General features: G+C 39.0%; 1 protein-coding gene across 11 annotated transcripts in view; it reads right to left on the reverse strand.

Moving 5' to 3' along the window:
- The window catches only part of SPEF2 (sperm flagellar 2), a 209611-nt gene that overhangs the window by 181135 nt on the left and 6967 nt on the right, over positions 1-21509 (reverse strand). For 7 of the 11 annotated variants that reach the window (XM_025270631.3, XM_025270630.3, XM_044932613.2 and 4 more), the window contains exons 2-5: positions 17186-17288; positions 6783-7035; positions 4136-4276; positions 2495-2559 (exon numbers count right to left, since the gene is read on the reverse strand). In XM_025270631.3, the coding sequence (XP_025126416.2) occupies positions 2495-2559; positions 4136-4276; positions 6783-7035; positions 17186-17288 (562 nt within the window). The remainder of the gene's footprint in view (positions 1-2494; positions 2560-4135; positions 4277-6782; positions 7036-17185; positions 17289-21509) is intronic. The other 4 variants (XM_025270621.3, XM_044932612.2, XM_025270620.3 and 1 more) reach the window with 2 other exon arrangements.

Below are 21509 nucleotides of genomic sequence, written 5' to 3' on the forward strand. Positions count from 1 at the left end.
AGTCAGAGGTGACTGATCCAGGGACTCCAGGGACCCCAGGCCCTATCCTTCTGCTCTGAGAAGTAAGCATGTCCATATCTCATGGGCCCTGGTGGTAAATCTCTGGCAAGACCAAGTGGGGATTTCTGCAGAGAAAGGACTTGAGATAGACATTGCTATTTCCCTCCCTTTTCCTTCAAAGCAGAGCCCCAGTTTTATTCAGGGAAACAACATACTCAGATGAAGACTACAATTCCCAGTCTCCCATTCTGCTAGATTATGGCCATGTAACTGAATTCTGGCCAATAAGGTGTATGCAGAGATGTTACATGGGCATTCTGGGAAGGCTGGTATAAAGAACTATTTTAGATTGGAGATACCCACTTTATGCCTGGGGCTTCCTAGGTGGTGCTAGTGGTAAAGAACCCACCTGCCAATGCAAGAAACATAATGAGATGTGGGTTCAATCCCTGGGTCAGAAAGATCCCCTGGAGGAGGACATGGCCACCCAATCCAGTATTCTTGCCTGGAGAATCCCATGGACAGAGGAGCCTGGTGGGGTGCAGTCCATGTGGTTACAAAGAGTCAGACATGACTGAAGCAAATTAGCATGCACTTTTTGCCTGTCCTCCTTCCTGATATTGGAACATGGGCCAAATGGCCAGGGGCCTAGAAGCTATCTTACATTGTGAATGTGAGTCTAAAGACAAAAGCCACATTTCAGGACAGTGGAACGAAAGGGAAGATTCAGTCTTTGATAACCTTGGGGCAACAACACATACCCTTGGCTGCTTACATTCTGATTTCTGTTACAAGAGAGAGAAAAATGCTGCTGCTGCTGCTGCTGCTGCTGCTTCAGTCGTGTCTGACTCTGTGCGACCCCATAGACAGCAGCTCACCAGGCTCCCCCGTCCCTGGGATTCTCCAGGCAAGAACACTGGAATGGGTTGCCATTTCCTTCTCCAATGCATGAAAGTGAAAAGTGAAAGTGAAGTCGCTCAGTCGTGTCCGACTCTTAGCGACCCCATGGACTGCAGCCCACCAGGCTCTTCCATCCATGGGATTTTCCAGGCAAGAGTACTGGAGTGGGGTGCCATTGCCTTCTCTGGAGAGAAGAATACACCCATCTAATTCAACCCCTCTGGTTTCCAGGTTTCAAAGCTACCTTAGAGGTCTAAATTCAGAACAGGCTGGGAAAGCAGTGAAGATCAGAGTGAATGTTTGTGCGGGTGTGATCTTTCAAATATTTAACCACTGACATGGTGATGACACTAATTAATCCAAATAATGCTGATGCAGGGAGTGGAAGATGTTGGCATATTGGTGTTAATCCTGGTTTGTTAACTGTGTGGAAATCAAGGGGTCCCAAGAAAGGAGTGGAAGGTAGAGCTACAGAGAATGCCATTCACTAAAAGTATTTCAATATTTTAAGATGGTCATTTTGGTAGACACCATCCATTTGTCACTCCAGAGCATGAGACTGGTGAGATGAGTGAAAGAGTTGAAAGAAATGGAGTGATTTCATGGGCCAAGGTCAGGGAAGGTGTGGAGGGGTTCGGATGGCAGCTGCAGGGGAGAGTAGGCTTGGGCTGTGGTTATTTTAGAAGTCAGGGAAGCACAGATAAACATGAACAGGGCTTAGAGTAGGGCATCAGGAGTTTCTGCAGAAGGAGGAAAGGCAATTAACACATACATTCTGCATTCTACTTCATTTTCATTCACACCTGACTTCCTCACCATTTCTTCTTTCATCTTAGTCTTATTCCACTTCATTTGACTCTATTCCCTTTCTTCAGAAATATTAATATGGAACTGATGTATATAATTTGTGTCTATTTTTCTTCCTTAACGGAGATTTATTTCCTATTCTATAAAATGTAAATGAGTAGACTTTGGATAGTTTCCATGAAAAAATGCAGAAGAATTCAAGCTGCTTCTATATGTGCAGTCCCTCGTTAGTTGTTTTCTGTGAGTCAGTGACCCCTGATAGGAAGCAAAAGTGGAGAAGATCTTTATCTTTAGGCAAAAGAAGCCCATTAACCAGGAGCTTTCTGTAAAGAACCCACTGAAACTCTTAGTGATATTTTGTCGACACTCATTCAGCAGTTCTTTATTGCTGGTCCCTGTGCTAAATGCTAAGGATGCAAGGTGAGAGCAACTAGAGTCTAATAAAGGCAGTGCGGTTAAAAATGTAAATGAATAGTAACTTGGAAAAATGTTAGTGAATGTTTAAATAGTATGTGTGATAAGTATAGCATAGAAAAAAAATTAACCTCACAAATCATAATAGCCACTTGCCTTCTTGATATTTACAAAATTGTTAATGAACAACTAATCTGAATTTTATCTCATTTATCTTCCTTAATACACTCTCTCAATGAAGACTTTACAAAGTGAAAACATCCCTGGAATAGCTATTTCAGGTAAACTGCTTCTAAATATTCAAAAGTTAAAGTAAAATGAACTTTTTAAAATAAAAATCAAATTTTTGATTATTAAAATAATTTTATCTCACCTTTCTTTTGCCTGGAGATCCTTTTTTATTAATGCTTCAAACTTCTTAATTTCATTGGCCACATCCTTTAAAGAAAATTCATCAATTTTTTACCTCTAAATATACTGAAACTTTTTCATTTATCACTTTCATTCAAATTTATTAAAAGTGATATGTACTAATAATTCAAGCTAGTTAGGATTTCTAAATATTCTAGAATATTCTTCTATTCCAATTTGTTACTTTTAGTGTAGGCTAAAGTTACCTAAAAGAAGGTGAAAATTGCCTAATCTGAATTATTCAGTTCACAATTCTAGCTCTGACAGTACATCAAAAGGCATTTAATAAGAAAAAAGATTATCAAAAAGTTAGGATGTGCACTTTTAATTACAATTATTTTAAATGAGAATAACTCTGGGAGTTGGTGATGGACAGGAAGGCCTGGCATGCTGCAGTTCATGGGGCCGCAAAGAGTCAGACACGACTAAGCAACTGAACTGAACTGAAGCATTTTTAGGATATAAATATTTCTTCAAAAATTATCTTGGGTGTTTTAAACATTTCTTTTGTACTCCTATATGCACTATTAATTTGCTGTTGGAAAGTTAATTTTAGCTGATCTGCCTACTGCAAATCCTTTTTCATAAACTTTAATCAACTCAAGGAAACAAAAGAATTAAATATTTTTACTAAAATGGGGTCAGAAAAAAGCCTCTGTGGGTAACATTTTTAGACTCTAACTATAGGATTTTAATATGAAAAATTAAGTGAGTTAAAATAAAATGCAATGGATTTAGACATCAGAGTGATCTGCCAATCTTTGCTTTATCAGCATTGTGAACTTGGGTAAAACATGCCAATTTTCTGAGCCTCAGTTTCCTTATCCAAAAAATGGGGAAAGCAATACCCTACTTAGAGAGTTGTTTACAAATTCAAGACAATGAGAAGTGCCCAACTCACAGCCTGACATACAGCAGATGATGAATAAATGGTAGCTATTATCTTAAGTTAAAGAGGAGAATATCACTAACAATCATTATAGCAGCATGAAGTATAGATTACAGGAATTAGTATCAAAATGTACAGATAGTACTGCTCCCCCATGAAATATAATGAGATCATATCCTATATGGATGACTGATAAGTCTAAGTAATAAGATATATTTATCAATAGTATATCTTAAATCTAAATATAATGAGAGCAAGCAAATTGCTTAGCATTTCTAGGATTCATAGAAAGACAGTGCAACATGGGGAGGAAGTATCCAGGAAAAGCAAATAGTAGTAATGGTACATACATGGTATTTTGGGTACCTAGACTGGCCCCTGTTGTATACATGGGTGTCATGACCCATCACAACAGCACCCACTCTGGCACAGTTTGCTAGTGATCACAGAATCCACCACACAAGAGTCCACACAGGTATTCTCATTTAACAGCAGTTTGTCATCCATATCCTAAATCTATATTCTCTGTTTCTAAACAAATAATGGACTAAGATGGATTGGACATGCGTGCAGTGCAGGTGTTTTAAATGAGAAGGGACAATGCCAGACGTAATTTGAAAAGGAAGTAGGAAGTTCAGGGAAGTTTCTCTCTTAGGGAAAGATCATCCTTTCATTAAGATAAACACAACACAATGTTAAAGGATTATCACTTACCTCTGCCTCTTTTTTCTTTTTCATTAATTTTTGGGCATCAAGGGTTTTCAGAGTACGATTTGATGTGGGTTTAGGAATCTGTATGATAGCTGCTTGGATTTTGGCCATGATTTCATTTTGTCGTCTTCTGCTCAAGCGTTGCTAAATGTTCCATATACGTAAGTTTAGTTATTCAGTTTATCAGAATAATATGCAATGTAATACACTCACAGGTACACAAATATGCAAATTTTCCATTCAAATTTTCTAAACTCAGCATTAACTGACGGACTAGGTAACATTAGGAAGGAAGTATCAAAATAACTAATTTTGAAAAGTATGATATTGAAACACAATTTGGGAGTCCCTAAATTATGCAGATGGAATGTGTCTATTTTCATTATGGGTGGTGATACTAAAAGGCTAATAAAGGCATCCCCAATACGAAAAATGAATGTAATTCTTTCCCAGTTCCACCTTCATGACCTGCCTAATCATGGAAAGAAAAAATTCAATCTGGGACACGTATCTAGGATGGCTCTCAACATCACTAATTATTAGAGAAATGCAAATCAAAACTACAATGAAATATCACCTCACAACAGTCAGAAGGGCCATAACCAAAAAGTCTCAAAACAATAAATGCTGGAGAGGGTGTGGAGAAAAGGAAACCTTCTTACACTGTTGGTGGGAATGTAAATTGGCACAGCCACTATGGAGAATAATATGGAGGTTCCTCAAAATACTAAAATAGGACTACCATATGACGCAGCAATCCTACTGCTGGGCATGAGCCAGAGAAAACCACGCACTCCAATATTCCCTGCCAGCACCATTTACAACAGCCAGTACATGGAAGCAACCAAAATGTCCATCAACAAAGGAATGGATAAAGAAGATGTGTTATGTATCAATATATACAATGAAATATTACTCAGTCATAAAAAAAGAACAAAATTGTGTCATCTGCAGAGACTTAAATGGACCTGGAGACTGTCATACATAGTGAAGTCAGAAAGAAAAAAAATGTTATGCATTAATGCATATATGTGGAATCTCGAAAAATGGTAAAGATGATCTTATTTGCAAAGCAGAAATAGACACACGGATGTTGAGAACAAACATATGAATGAATTGAGTGACTGCAATTGACATATATACACCACTATGAACCTACTGTATAGCACACAGAATTCTACTTGGTGCTTTGTGGTGACCTAAATGGGAAGGAAATCCACTCTGCTGTACAGCAGAAACTGACACAGCAGTGTAAAGCAACTATACTTCAATTAAAAATAATAATCAAAGGACATTTAATGAGTATTTTCAATGTTCAAAGCATTGTACTAGGCACATTTTTTTAATTGGAGGAACTAAAAATCTTATGAGGTCATATGACAGGTAAGTAATGAAAGTCAATAATATCAGCAAGAGGTGGTTAACACCAAAGAGTGAGAATTACCTGTGCCCTAGGAGTTCCCCAGAAAGAGTCTATGTGTACTGGGAAGGTTGCAGAGTAGATGGAGGGAAGTTTAGGGGAAGACAGGAGAGGAGAACAGTGAGCTTGGGTATGAGAGAGGGAAGAGCAGAAATAAATGAGTCCTATTCAATGACACGGAGAAGGCAATGGCACCCCACTCCAGTACTCTTGCCTGGAAAACCCCATGGACAGAGGAGCCTGGTAGGCTGTAGTCCATGGGGTCGCTAAGAGTCAGGCACGACTGAGTGACTTCCCTTTCACTTTTCACTTTCATGCATTGGAGAAGGAAATGGCAACCCACTCCAGTATTCTTGCCTGGAGAATCCCAGGGACAGAGGAGCCTAGTGGGCTGCTGTCTATGGGGTTGCACAGAATCGGACACAACTGAAGCGACTTAGCAGCAGCAGCAGCAGCATTCAATGACAGGCTGCCAGCGTAGTAACAGAAGAAAGACAATGCTGAGGGTTATGAAAAGATACAGAAAGACAGATTGAGACTGTTTAGTGAAAAAATTTGAATGCTAGTCAAATCAAGGGGCAAGATATTTGTAGAATAGTTTCCCAGGTGGCTCAGATGGTAAAGAATCTGCCTGCAATGAAGGAGATCCAGGTTCAATTCCTGGGTTGAGAAGCTCCTCTGGAGAAGGAAATGGCAACGCACTCCAGTATTCTTGCCTGGAGAATTCTACGGATAGAAGAGCTTGGCAGGCTACAGTCCATGGGGTTGCAGAGTTGGACACACACTGAGCAACTAACAAAACACAACCTATTTGTAGAATAGCAGGTTTCTGAGAAGAAGCAGCCGACAAAAGTGGAATTGAGGGTAGATTCTCCTAGCAGATGATTAAACTCTAGGAGACAAGCCTGAAGATTATAGATTCATTCATAGGTTGCAGCAGGAGATCTGAGTGGATACGTCAGGGGTATAGAAAAAAAAGAGCAGGCCTAAGACGCACAAGGAACTAGGAACAAACAGAATTTGATAAGTTACTGGTGATTAGTGGATAGGATGGAGGGAGGCATCAACAATGAATAAATGGAAAGAAAAGATAAAACCTGAATAGGGACAATAACATAATCAGGGACATACATGCTTTAAGGGGCTTCTTTGAAAATGCAACATCTTTGCCGTGTCTCTTCAGAAAGCTTTATATTCTGATATGTTTATAATTTTTCTTTATGTACTTACATCTCGAAAAGCCTCGCTTTTCATGTTTTGAACTTTTGTGCTCATCGGGGGCTGTACAGTTGGCATTTCCACTCCAGTCTGAACACCTTTCTTTTTCCTCTGGAGAGCAATGTACAACTGATATAAGAGTTTCGTGGCAGCCCCAGGCTTCTCTGTGATGATATTGTGGGCCACATTCTGATCAAATTGCACACCCAAAAGGTGAAGTGTGGGCTCCAAGCGAGAAAAATTGTTAAGTTTGGCACTGGAAATCCTAGGCATTAAAATATTTCACATAATAAGGCATTGAGTTAAAAGCAAACAACAAATATCAGAGGATTTTCATAACCAAATACCATGTTCTTTTAAATGTATCAGTCCTTGCAAAAATCACTTAATCCTCTAGACAGATTGAGATTTTGTCTATTGCCCTAGCTCCATGCATTTATTTCTCTTGATTGGCTAAACTAAAACTCATTACTTTCATATACTCTTCTACTTAAATAGATACTAGAATTTCTACAGGAAGTCAGTACAAAAACATACCTAAATGCCTTCTTCGAAATGGAAAAACTTAACTGTAGTTTTAGAAAATATTTTACTCAGAAGACAAAACTTCACTTTAAATATCCATTTCTTTAATTGGTATCACCTGAAAATAACCTTATTTTCAGTGATGACTGAAAGTGATGACTCTCACCATTATCCTCTCAGGCATTATCAGAAATAGTTACACAATATTAGCCATACAACTAGATGAGTTATGAGGTCATCACTGTATAATTTATATCACTTCTTCAAAAATCACTAAAGACTTTCTAAAATATATGTATTGTTGAATCATCTATTATCAAATGAGGCTCACATTTTAGAAGAACTCATTAATTCATTATTAATATACTCTCCCAACTATACCAATAACTTATTTAATTTAATAAATGTTTATAAAATTATTAAGGTCTTACAAAGATGAATAAGACTCCTTTTCCTTTAGCAGTTCATAGCAGGAAAACAAGTGTAATAAGTAGTGATAAATTAATGCAACTGTTGTAATAAAGGTCTCAAATGACCAAGGGCCATCAATAAGCCTATGGATACAGCAGCAGAATAAAAGCAAAAAGATGTTAGATGCATTTTCAACTTTTGTGCCTCTCGTATGTTCAAACTGGATGCAAATGTCAATTTTATTCGCTGGCACATTTTCTCTTTACTTTAACTTTCAAACATCAGTGACATTCTTTGATAGAAAAAATATACTGAATATACTTGAATATAAGTCAAAGTCCCTTCTTCTCCCTGAAAAAAAAGGATACCTTAGAACAGAGGGAGTTGGCAGAATTTCTAATATTATAGGGTTACTCACTCAATAACTTCATTTTAGACTATAAAACTATTTGGGGAAGATACAATGGCCTCTGCTGAATTTTCAGAAGCTGAAAGAGATCACTTAGCACTTAAACTTTTAAAATTTTATGTTTAATTGGAGGATAATAACTTTACAATATTGTGATGGTATCTGCCACACATCAACAAGAATCAGCCGTAGGTATACATGTGTCCTTTCCCCACCTCCCTCTGCATCCCAGCCCTCTAGGTTGTCACAAATCATCGGCTTTGGGTTCCCTGTGTTGTACAGCAGATTCTTACTGGCTATCTACTTTACATATGGTAATGTATATACTTCAATGCTACTTTTTCAGATTATCCCACCTTCTCTCTCCCCCACTATGTCCAAAAGTCTGTTCTCTATGTCTGCATCTCCATTGCTGCTCTGTAGATAGGTTCATCAGTATCTTTCTAGATTCTGTGCGTGTACACGTGTGTGTGTGTGTATGTGTGTGTCTGTTAGTTGCTGGGACTGTAGGCCACCAGGCTTCTCTGTCCATGGAACTCTCCAGGCAAGAATACTGGAGTAGGTTTCCATTCCCTTCTCCAGGTCTAGATTTCATATATATGCATTAATATATGACATTTGCCTTTTTCTTTCTGCCTTACTTCACTTTGTATCCCTGGTGAAGGAACTAGCAACCCACTCCAGTATTCTTGCTTACAGAATACCATGGAGAGAGGAGCCTGGAGGGGTACAGTCAAGGGATCCCAAGAGTCAGACACAACTTAGCAACTAAACCACCATTTTGTATAACAGGCTCTAGGTTCATCCACCTCATTAGAATCTACTCAAATGCATTCCTTTCTATAGCTGAGTAATATTCCATTATATATATGTATCACAACTTATTTATCCATTCAACTGTCAACAGACATCTAGGTTGCTTGCATGTCCTAGCTATTGTAAATAGCACTTAACACAAACTTTATATACTGTCATACTGTTTCTAGTATATTATTTCTCAAGAGATCTCAAGCTGTGATTCTAAACTTTTTAAATCATATATACTATCCTTTGGAAATATGATGAGAGCTATGAAACCTTTTCCCCAGAAAAGAAAACACACATCCATGCATATACACAAAATGTGTATGCAATTTTGGGGTATTTGTAAATCTTCTAAAAATCTAGCCTAAAAGTGCCTACTAACTGTAAAGGAGGTAGGGTTGGGAAAAAAGGAATGATTTATAAATATAAATAAAGAAGCCAGTGCCATAAGAAGGCCAAGGCAACAAACGTATTGACAGAAGACACTGAATTCCTTTTCAAGTCATGTAGTATAACTCAGTGTCCTATTTCCTCTATTTGGTCAAGTATATTTAGCATGGCATGCCACATTGGCCAAACTTTAAATAAAGTATTTTAATCAATAAAAGATAAACAGATCTTAGAAGGAATGAGAAGAGATAAGGAATGCTACAAGGCAATCTTATCAACAACAAAAGTAAAACATTTTTTAGGTCTTCTCTTGTCATGTCCGGTGTCGCAATTTGTTTTCCCACAAATGACCTACAGTTTGAGATAACAAGCATTGACCTAAAATGATTAGGGTACTATATAGACCATGCTTTGAAGAATGTGATTGTGAAAGAGGATGGTCAGGTCAATGACTTGCGTTCACATTCCTTGGATGGGCACCTGACACCCACTTTTGATCTTTCACCCCAGTTCATCTTTTCATGTCCTGCTTATCTTCAGAGTTTGTATGTTTTCTCCACTACATTTATGTGCAAAGATATGGCCAGAGGGACACCTTTTTGAGGTTTTGCCTTTGACATACCCTTAGCCTTCAGAGATCAGAGGCACCATAATTTGGGAAGGAAAATCCAAAAGCAAACACCATTCATTTCCAAATTTTATCAAAATTTAGCCCTGTGCCCAATGAAAGTAAAGCACACTACCCTTCCTCTTACTTGTTTCACACAACCTCCAGAATGCAGTGTAGCCTGCTAATTCTAGGGTTCAGTGACACAGTAGGCTTCAAAATGGCTTTTATGGTCTGGCCGAAGTGTCCAGGTGTAATAGTACTTCTTTCTGGAAGCTTTTAATAATATATATTCTAAATATCCAACCAAAATTTTGGGACTATAACTGGTATGTAAATGGATGGAAGTCCACTCTTGTTATAATGTATGCTCAATCAGTATACCATGATAATCAACAGTTGTTTTTAAACCTAGAGAAACCACTGGGACATTTTTGCTCTGGAGACAGAGTATATGATGTAAATGATGACCCTTGAGGGGATAAGGAATGTGTTCTGGGAAAAGCCTTCTCCCTCTCTACCTGCAGTCCTTATCTGCCAAGGGATTACTTGTCTCTTCTCCTTGACACCTTGTATGGGAATACAACTCAAAAGGTCATTAGAACAGGGATATCCATGCTCCTTTACTTTTTATTTTTTTAACAAATCTGCTCATTTCTCACCCTCTGAGTTGGACTACAGATATCCTAAAACAGAATTCTTTCAGAGTTAGATGAGTTATTCTTAGGATGAGGTAATTTCCAAAGCAAGTTAACTTCAAGTTATGTGCAATGCAGATTTAGTTTAGTTTACATTTTAAACTAAAGAAAATAAAAATATTACACAAAAATCCCCAGATCATGAGCTCTGGCACTAGACAGCTGTTTAAAAATTAGGCTTTACAAAGAAGGGTCCTTTTCCCCACTGAATACTCTAATACAAAGCTCAGATGCATGGATTTACTGATTTTTGTCTTCTTTAGAATATCATGTGCCCTAGAAAAACAGTGGGTTGTCCTAGGAACTAAAGGTTGATAGTATTTGGTTGTTAAGACAAATAGATCCATCTCCCCATGTTAAGAAATATGATGATGCTCAGTGGAACAGAAAGTTCACGAGACAGCAAAAGAGACACTGATGTATAGAACAGTCTTATGGACTCTGTGGGAGAGGGAGAGGGTGGGAAGATTTGGGAGAATGGCATTGAAACATGTAAAATATCATGTATGAAACGAGTTGCCAGTCCAGGTTCGATGAACGATACTGGATGCTTGGGGCTAGTGCACTGGGACGACACAGAGGGATGGTATGGGGAGGGAGGAGGGAGGAGGGTTCAGGATGGGGAACACATGTATACCTGTGGTGGAGTCATTATGATATTTGGCATAACTAATACAATTTTGTAAAGTTTAAAAATAAAATAAAAGTTAAAAAAAAGTTAAAAAAAAAAAAAAGAAAGAAAGTTCATCCTTTGCAGTAAGTGAAGGGCAGGGTTGCAACACAGGATGATACTCAGGGCATATACCTATGCAGAGGCAGGAAAAGGTGTGAAATCTACCCTGGGCTCAGCTTGCCAAGCCCAGGACCTTGGCATTAGGCAGCTTCATCCAAAATGGGGCTTTTTGTTCTTTGCACACAGGCTATCCTATTCACTAAGACCTTTTTGCACAAGGGCTTTCCTATTCACTAAGACCTGTGTCTTTATGATTACCTCCATCCATATGGGTCCCTATTTCTATTTCATGCAAAGGCCTTCCATGGTCTTGATAACAAGAGCTAACTCAGTACACATGAAATACTGCATGCATGATCTGATTAGTATGGTTCTTTTAAGTTTTCCATACTTAATTCAGAACCAGATATACTTTCAGAAGTCAGTCATTTTTATTCAATTAGAGAAACATGATGGTGTGCCTGCAGTGGGTCAGGGACAATGCCTGGAGCACAAAGAATAAACATACTCTGCAACTTTGAGCATCTTTGCAAAGTAGTTAAGACACAAACATTCATATATTCACTCATCATATATGGTTTGGGCTCCTTCAGGTGGTAGTAACTCTGATAAGAATTGACATATAAATAAAAAATATAACTTAAAGTAATAAAAAAAGGGATGTCTGAAGTGTTGTTGAAACAAACAGAAAAAAAAACAATGAGGAAAAAGAAATTAAATCTGCTGGGAAAAAAACAAAGAGTTTAGAAAAGGGTGGATTTTTAGCAGAATCTTAAGGATGAATAAGAGTTTCTCAGGGTGAAAGTGAGCAAAAAATGATATCTAAAGGTTCAAGGCATAACAAAAGCACATGACATATTTGTGGACCAAAGTTGCTTACGTTAGAGCTACAGACTGGTGGAAAATATGACTGGAAAGAGTGGATGAGGGTCACAAGGGAAGCATTTTGTAAGAGAAGCCTTGAGAAAGAGAAACTGGAATACCTAAAGCTTTTTAAGCTGATGGGGGAAACCACACCTAAAGATGTGGGTGTAGAGTTCTATCTGCCTATGGAGAAGTTCAAACAAGGGGCTTAATGCAGGACTTATCAGAATATGCAGCCATTCATTAATTCAAAAAACATCTACTGAAAGCTAAACATGTGCTAGGCCCTTTTAGCCCTAGCAATGCAAAGAAAAATAATTCATACTACAACTACAAAATCCTCTGAAGGTACAATGTGCAACTGAAAGAGATACAAACGAAGAAACTGACAACAAAGTGACCAATATTATAACAAGTAACTGTACAAGATAAGTTTATAACTTTCATGAAGGGATAATAAGCAATGACACCAAAAATGGATTGGAAACCTGGTTACACAGATCATCACAAATCAATCTGTACATATGAGAACTCATGAGAAAGCAAAAAAGAGAAAAGAAAGGAATGTACACTGACTTACCTACCCTGGAAGTCTTATACCTTAGAGGCTGATCCTGGCTTCTATTGGAAGGGAGGAGATTTAGGTAGAAGCAGAGTGGGCACAGGGCTAGAAGATCAAGCAGAGGAGGCAGCTTGGTCTAAGCAGTGAAGGACAGTGTATACCTTGCTCTTGAGGAAGAGATGTGAGACGTATAGAGTAGGATATGCACTAGAATGTTACCTAGTACCCTAGAAGCTTAAGAAATTGTCAGGGATTAGCAAAAGAGGCTAACTTGGTCTAAAAATATATTTATAATCCATGGCTTCTCTTGAATTACACTATTATTACCTGCACAACTAGCATAATCTGGATTGTGAAAGAATGACTCACCTCTAGAATGGAGGTACTAGACTTCTTTTCCTTAAACTCTTGCAGTGTAGGTAATGCTCAATGGTGGTCTACCATCCCAAGGAACCAAAAACTAAGAAATACTTGAGTGGGAAATATCAGGTTAAAACACTATGGATATGGAGCAGGATGTCACGAATGGCAGAGTAAGGACCTCCAAAAATCTATTCCTCAAAAAGACAATAATAAAACTGACAAAATTAATTTTTCATAACAATAATAAAACTGACAAAATTAACTTCTTCGTAACTCTAGAAATTAGCCAAAGGCATGTAACAATATAAAGAAAATTTATTCAAAAAAAAAACCTTAATCTCAGTAAGAACAGAGAACTTTTAGTCATTTTAACTTGCCCTATTCCCATTTCCTTCTTCCCAGCTCTTGAAAATCAGTAGCCTTGCAGTAAAAACCAGCAGCCTAACAGCCATCTGAGAAGACAGACAGGTTTGAAACTCCTCAAGAAGTTCTATCCTCAGAACACTGTCATTATTTAACATAATTTAGAGCTCAATCACTGCCTTAGGTAGCTGTGATCTTTAACAGTTGCCACCAATTGCTTTTTACTAATACCCTGAGAATAGGGTTTTCCAAATGGCAACCCACTCCAGTATTCTTGCCTGGAGAATCCCATGGACAGAGGAGCCTGGCAGGCTACCGTCCATGGGCTCACAAGTCGGACACAACTTAGTGACTGAACCACCACCACCACCTAAGGCAGTAATACCACTGGTGCAAACAAGAGCTGCCCAAAAACTTAAAAGGAAGATATAAGAATGAAATATCCACTGGGAGGAGAAGGCAATGGCACCCCACTCCAGTACTTTTGCCTGGAAAATCCCATGGACAGAGGAGCCTGGTGGGTTGCAGTCCATGGGGTCGCTAGAGTCAGACACGACTGCGCGACTTCACTTTCATGCATTGGAGAAGGAAATGGCATCCCACTCCAGTGTTCTTGCCTGGAGAATCCCAGGGACAGGGAAGCCTGGTGGGCTGCCGTCTCTGGGGTCACACAGAGTCGGACACGACTGAAGCGACTTAGCAGCAGCAGCAGCATCCACTGGGAACTTTGAAAAGCTCTGATACATTCCTGGGGATCGAAAGGACCATATGTGCCGAGGTCCAGCCCCAGCTGATCCAGGGTATTCGAAGCGGGGATGGCGTTGGCGAGGATCAGGATACAATAGCTTCAATTAGATATTAATTAGAGATATAAAGAGTACTAAAATAAGGATAGCTCAGTAGGAAAATTCAGTGGAGAAAAGAGGCTGAGTAGCTTGGTTTACGCAGGAGACCAATAAAACTTCAAGACAAGAAGTTTGCACCACTTACGTAGGCCGCAGGCGTCCTTCCATTCTCCCGAAGGAGAGGAGACACTGAGGCCTCCCCGGTCGGATCTTAGAAGCCCAAGCATAATTAGTAAGCATGGCGGGTTCTGCGCTCCAGATGGAGACTCAGCCAGAGTTTGAGAGAGAGAGTGACATGGGGAGACCAGTCTTTCGAGGAACTGATCCCAATTCTTTATTTTCCATGGTCTACTTTTATACACTGAGATGTTATGCAAAAGTCATGCAGGGTCAGCAGTCCTGACTTTTATCAAAGTCAGGTGCTTCATACAAATGTATACAGAGGTCTTAGGGGTGTTACATGATCTTTGGCCAGGGGGCTTGCTGACAATTTATGACCCTCTCCTTGTGACAGCAGTCAGTCAACCAGGACACTTATTTCTCCAGGGGTGATTATTCTTAAAACAGACGCCACCTTCCAAAGGTACCAGATAAATTACATTCCTATAGGGTGAGGGTGTAGTGAGTTTTAATTAAGGCAAGAATTTGCTTAGCCTAAGGTCTAACGTGATTAATATCAAAGGTTAATACTTATTTCTTCTATATATTCATTAATGTGTATAAGGGCAGGGGATGTGGAGACTTAGCAACAAACATTGGCTCAACAAATGAAAAACCCTTCACCAATACAATTTCTAATCAGCCCACTATACTTATACTAATGGTTTTCTAACTTTTCTAAGGAACCTGTTTTTAGAAGGTTTAAAGCATCTCGTGCCTCTCACGGTTGGGAGGCTGTGAGCAATCACATGTGGCCGGACAAGTCTGTCAGGCAGGCTAGAGAACCTTCAGAGGAGTTTGTAGGTTAAAACACTCTTGTCACGCCCAGGAGTTTTTATTAACTGGAGCTCTAAGTTAACTCCTTCTCCGAAAGAGGTGGTGGGGGACAGCCCCCCATAAAGTCACAGGTGTAGGTGAGAGCACAAAGTAGTAAAGTAGGCAGGCTCTGGTTATGGGGGTAGATGCTCGAGGATTTCCAGGGGGATTCCTGAGGCTCGATCCCGCCTTTGTGTATGTCGAGCCTCCTTCTTCATGACCTTTGCCACGGGCGGAGTGCCTCCCGCCAGCTCCCCGCACATATGCATGTGTAGGAATGTTTGGATACCCAGGAAAGATAGGAGGAGGCCCAAATCTCTCACTTTTGGCTGACCTTAAGCTCCTGTACAAGCAGGAAGTAAAGGTTAAGGCAGAGTTGTAAACTGTGAAAGCACTGAAGATATACCTCAACAAACTCAGCATTTCAGCCAAGGAAGATTTATCAATTCAAGATATTTTAAAATATCTCCATTTATTTGCTGAGCTCTGTTCACTAAGCTAACCAAGCAGAGTCTTCAGGTGCTATACACAACAGGGAATACAGATTTTCCAAAACTAGTCCAAGGGAGTCATTAAACAAACAAAAAGTAGCAGCAGAGCAACAACAAACAGCAACAACAACAAACCCTGGGATAATGGAATAATCTGCGTTACCTCACTGTATTATTTTAGATGTCTGCTTTCAACAATTATGAGACATATAGAGAAATAGGAAACACTGTTCATACCTAGGGGGAAAAGTTCAGTAGAAACTCTCTGAGGAAGCCCAGATGTTTAATTTATTAGATAAAGACCTTAAGTTGGCTATTATAAGTGTTAAAAACTAAAATAATTCATTTTTAAAAAAATTATAAAAGAAAGTATGAGAACAACATCTCAACAAAAATAGAGTATCAATAAGGAAATAGAAATTATAAAAATGAGAACCAAGTGGAATTCTAAAATTAAAAAGTATAATAACTGAGATGTAAAAAGTCACTAGAATAGCTCAACAGGACATTTGAGTTGGCAGAAGAAAGAAGCAGTAAACTCAAAGATAGATCAATTGAAACTATTCACAGGGGTAACAAAAAGGAAAAAGAATAAAAAATGAACAGAATCCCAAAACACATAAACTCATTCTAATCATGACAGAAAATTTCAGACTAATTCCAACTGAGGAGCAATATCAAAATACTTGACCAGTTTTTAATTTTTCAAAACTGTAAAGATGATCAAAAACAAGGAAAGTCTGAGAAAATGATATCCTGATAAGATATTGGAACAAAAAAGACATTAGATAAGAATTATAACAAATCTTTGATAAAAAATGTACCATACCAATATAAGTTGACAACAGTAGGGAAAACTGGATGTGAACAACATGGGAAATCTCTGTACTATCTTTGCAACTTTTCTGTAAACCTAAAATTGTTCTAAAATAAAAAGTTTAGTTTTAAAAATCAACAAAGCTCCCGAGACCTATGGGATACCATCAAGTACACCAACATACACATAATAGGAGTCCCAAAAAGAGAAGAGAGATGAAAAGAAATGGGGAGAAAGAACTTTTGGAGAAATGAGGAACAAAAGTTTCACAAATCTGATTAAACGCAGGAGTGCAGGATTATGGAAGACATTAAAATGGGGCCCATCTAGAGATGAGGTCTTGCAACAGCCTGTAACTTTTTCTCCTTTGTACTCCTGGGAAAATGACGTATGTATACGTGAGGAAGAGGCAATTTTCATACCGATGGTGTGCTTGCCTGGTTTAGGTTTGGAAGGAATCTTGTGATAAATGGTTCCTTAATGTAAACTTTGGAGGCTAAATCCATCCAAGTGCCAAAGGAATTGACCTTTTATAAAATAAAAAATAATCTCACTAACCTGCTTTCTGAAAAGTCTGCAAAATCATCCTGAAGTGCAAACTTGTGCAAAACTTCTCCAATTAGATAGCCACTGGAAAATGCCTTTGCAAATGACTTGGGACCTGATTTTTAAAACACAGAGATAAAAAAGTGAATATAATGCTTTACACAGAGCTTATATATTTTCAGTATGTACATACAGAGTAAAATCCCATAATTTAATTTGAACTCAGAATGCCATCAAAATAGTTCTGAAAATATCTTTCAATAATAAGAGGAAAATACTGAATTTTAACAGTAGGTATCTTATAAAGATCCCTGAATAAATGTGGGTCAGTAATTGATAACATATGATATTTTGAAAGAAAAGACAACTTCTGATCAAACCAAACCAAACACAACCAACAAAATATATAACCTTAGATCTAAAAACAAATCTTCAGTGTATTTTATAAAATTATACTCTAATACTTCCATTATCAATACAACCTGTGGATGATTTCATATTCTTGACCAAATGAGGTACAGTCCAACTTCTTTAAACCTCAAAACTTAATTTTAACCTTTATGCAATGGAAATTTTACAAAAATCACCTGCACCTTCTTAAATAAAGCCTACTGAACATAATTGATTTTCCTTGGGCTTCCCTGGTGCCTCAGTGGTAAAGAATCCACCAGCCAATGCAGGAGACATGGATTCAATCCCTGATCCAGGAAGCCCACATATCTCGGAGCAACTAAGCCCATGCACCACAACTACTGAGCTCGTGCTCCACAGCCTGGGAGCTACAACTACTGAACCCATGGGCCTCAACTACTGAAGCCTGTGTGTCCTAGAGCCTGTACTCTGCAATAAGAGAAGCCACTTCATTGGGATGCCTGCCCACCACAACTAGGGTAGCCCCCGCTCACCACAATTAGAGAAAAGCCTGTGAAGCAACGAAGATCCAGTACAGCCCAAATGGGGTCGCACAGAGTCAGACACAACTGATGAGACTTAGCAGCAGCAGCAGCAGCATATTATAAACAAGATTTACGTTGGTGGTTCTGTGGTTTACTCCAGTATAGCTGGTGTCCTGTACAATGATGGAGGTGGCCCAGAGGAAGACAGGTTTTAGAGCTAGAGATATCTATGCTGAAATCTTGTCTCTGCCTTTAACTAGCTGTGCAACCTCTGACAAGCTGCTTAACCTTCCTGAATTTCTGTCCCATCCTATCTATATCTATCTTGGTGAGCTGTTTTAAAGGTTAGAGGCAATATATGAGAATTTCTTGGTATCATGCCTGCCACAAAGTATGCACATAATGATGAGGGAAGGAAAAAAAATTAAGTGTAAAACAGAATTTGCTTTCTTTAAAAATGTCCTTGGTTTGGGGTCACTTATATTTTTCTTATGAAGGATATAGGGGTGCTTGGTATTCAAGAATGATATTCAAAGTTGATACATAATACATTATCATAGGACAAAGCCATCATCTCTCAAAGGATTTCAAAATCCTCCAAAAATCTTCAGTGTGTTTCTATCAGAGTCCTTTAGGCAACTGCAATATTAAATATCTATTAAATGTATACATTATCACAGTATCACAAACTCATTCATATGGAATTATCCTCTTTTATCTATTTGACTATTAACAAGGTGGCTAACTGCAAAAGAAGTTAGAATGATTTCACGATTCGTAGAGCTGGTGCTTAGTGTGTGATTGCACGGAGGTGAGGGGAGACCTTTCTCAGAAGACTTTACATCATCATAAGGCTCCTGCATATCTGACACCAGCCCACAATTTTGCCCAAAGCTTCCCTAGTATCTGCTCTCAAAGTATTTTATGCTTTAATAATACCCTAGCTCTTAGGTAAAATCAATATAAAGTAGCTTCAAAAGATGTCAACAATTCTCATTGATTCTGTTTACTCAGGGTGAGCTCCTGAACTATCTAGCATTAGAATCTATTGACTCTGCTTTCCAGCATCATGGGGCTTCCCTAGTGGCTCAGTTGGTAAAGAGTCTGCCTACAATGCAGGAGACTTAGGCTCGATCCCTGGGTCAGGAAGATCCCCTGGAGAAGGGAATGGCAACCCACTCCAGTACTCTTGCCTGGAGAATTCCATGGACAAAGGATCTGGCTGGCTACAGTTCATGGGATTGCAGAGTCAGACATGACTGTACAACTAACATTCCTTTCGTTTTCCAGCATCATACACCAGTAGTCTTTGCAGCAACTGAAATCCAAAGAGCTCCTTCTGCCCCTAAAGGCAGAGGTGTGCCTGTCCTCCCGCTGAGTCACTGTTGCTTTCCCCTTCCCTCAGGACCCACCACTGCTGACCTCCAAAGCTGTTTCCTGCTTTTCGGTTGCCACCACTGCCCTTGCTGTGCCATCTGGACTGCTCTGGCTGTGCCTTGCACCTCTTCTGTCTGTTGTTTTCTCTGTTTGGCTTCTTTCCCTTTTTTCTCCCTCTAGCCTGTCCCTATTCTTAGTTTTCTGAAGTGCCATTGTCAAACTATGGAATCCTATTAAAAATCTAAAGACTACTACTTTGCATTCAGGAGCTGCTGCTATATCTGGTGATCTTGTTCTCCCACTCTCTCTGGATTTTGCATTTTTGCCTGTTGATCCTGTTGACAGAAGACCTGAAATCTAACCTGTGAATAACTGGGGAATAACTGTATCCTAATTCATCACACTCAATTTATCAGGCAAATGGTCTGTAGCAAACTCATAGCTACAAAAAGGTCAGGAGAAAAATAAAATCATAATCTACTTCCTTTGAAATGGCAGGACTTCTTAATAAGACTATTCTGATATGGATAAAATAGAGGCATTTTGGCTATAAAGGTCAAAGAAGAATAGCAAACACATTATTTCACTGTCAACTAGGTTACTATAAATAAGTTTGAAAACGTGTTTGCAGCTCTGTGTGCATTAGACACTTTCAGTTTTTCTTTTTCTTTTTTTCCTGTGCTACAGGAACACAGAAGAAAACAATCAGAGAAAAGCTATAGGAAGCAGCAAAAACAACAGAGGGAAAACATGTAGAAAAAAATGGAGAGAAAAAAGAATACGTGCAAGAAACTAGATGAAGAAAAAGCAGATAATCTAGGAATATATAGATTAAAAAGTATGAGAAGGAAGATAAGAAGCCAGAGAGAGAAAGAGAAATGGAGAGAGGTGAGGGGAGAAAAACAGTAAGGAAAAAAGAAAACACAAAGGAAAGATTTTTTTTTTCTTTTTGGTTTATCAAATTTTCCTTTCCAGTAAATGTTCCGGAATACCACAACTAATGAGGGACACCTCTATAAGTTAATTTGCACTCATCACTGGAATTACCTAGGGGAAATAAAAGGTGGATTGACTCCAGGATAAGGAACAATGAAGAATGTGGGAAAGAAATGAACCACAGGAGCTCAGTAACAATCTTTTCTCTGGGCTCTGAAATGATCTACATCTGGAAAAATGTTGTTCAGTAACAACTCAGCCACACCTCCAGCCTTCCAAGTCACAGGTCTGATCCCATTCACTAAAGCTTTCAGTTGCAGAAATCTTTGATGTGAGCTTTTGTGAATTTTCTGGGACGGAGGGCAAAGGATCTATGCGCTTTTCACCTGAGCCAGCTGGAGAAAAGACAAAAGATAAGCCTTCTACATTCCAGATTGTAATGCGGTCAGCACAGACTCTGGAGAGAGAAATATTCTCTGGTTTGGCTCTTGGACCATTTATAAGACCCTGGACTTTGAATAGTTACACAGCCTCAGTTTCTTCTCTTTAAAAGAGGGAGAGTGATGGGTTCTACCTCCTGACAGTTGGTTTAATTAAATGAGATAATTGATTAAATGAGATAATGTAAAGTGCTTAGCATAATTCCCAGCCTATAGTAAGTGCTCAGTGATCACTTTTATTATTATTGAAAGTGTTAGCTGCTCAGTCACGTCCAATTCTTTGCGACCCAATGGACTGTAGCCCACTAGGCTCTTCTGTTCATGGAATTCTCCAGGCAAGAATACTGGAGTGGGTAGCCATTCCCTTCTCCAGGGGATCTTCCCAACTCAGGGATCAAACCTGGGTTTGTAGTGGAGGCAGATTCTTTACCATCTGAGCCACCAGGTGCTGCTTCCTAATTTAAGACAACATGTTATATCAATTACACAATTCATAAGCTCAGTAATAGATCCTCAATGACAATAGTATGGGGCTTCCCACGTGGTGTTAGTGGTAAAGAACCTGCCTGCCAATAAAGGAGATGCCAGAGCCAAGGCTTTAAAGCCTGGGTCAGAAAGATCCCCTGGAGGAGGGCATGGCAACCCACTCCTGTATTCTTGCCTGGAGAATCGCACGGACAGAGGAGA

Source organism: Bubalus bubalis, chromosome 19 (assembly GCF_019923935.1).
Source record: "Bubalus bubalis isolate 160015118507 breed Murrah chromosome 19, NDDB_SH_1, whole genome shotgun sequence".
NCBI classification, from domain to species: Eukaryota; Metazoa; Chordata; class Mammalia; order Artiodactyla; family Bovidae; genus Bubalus; species Bubalus bubalis.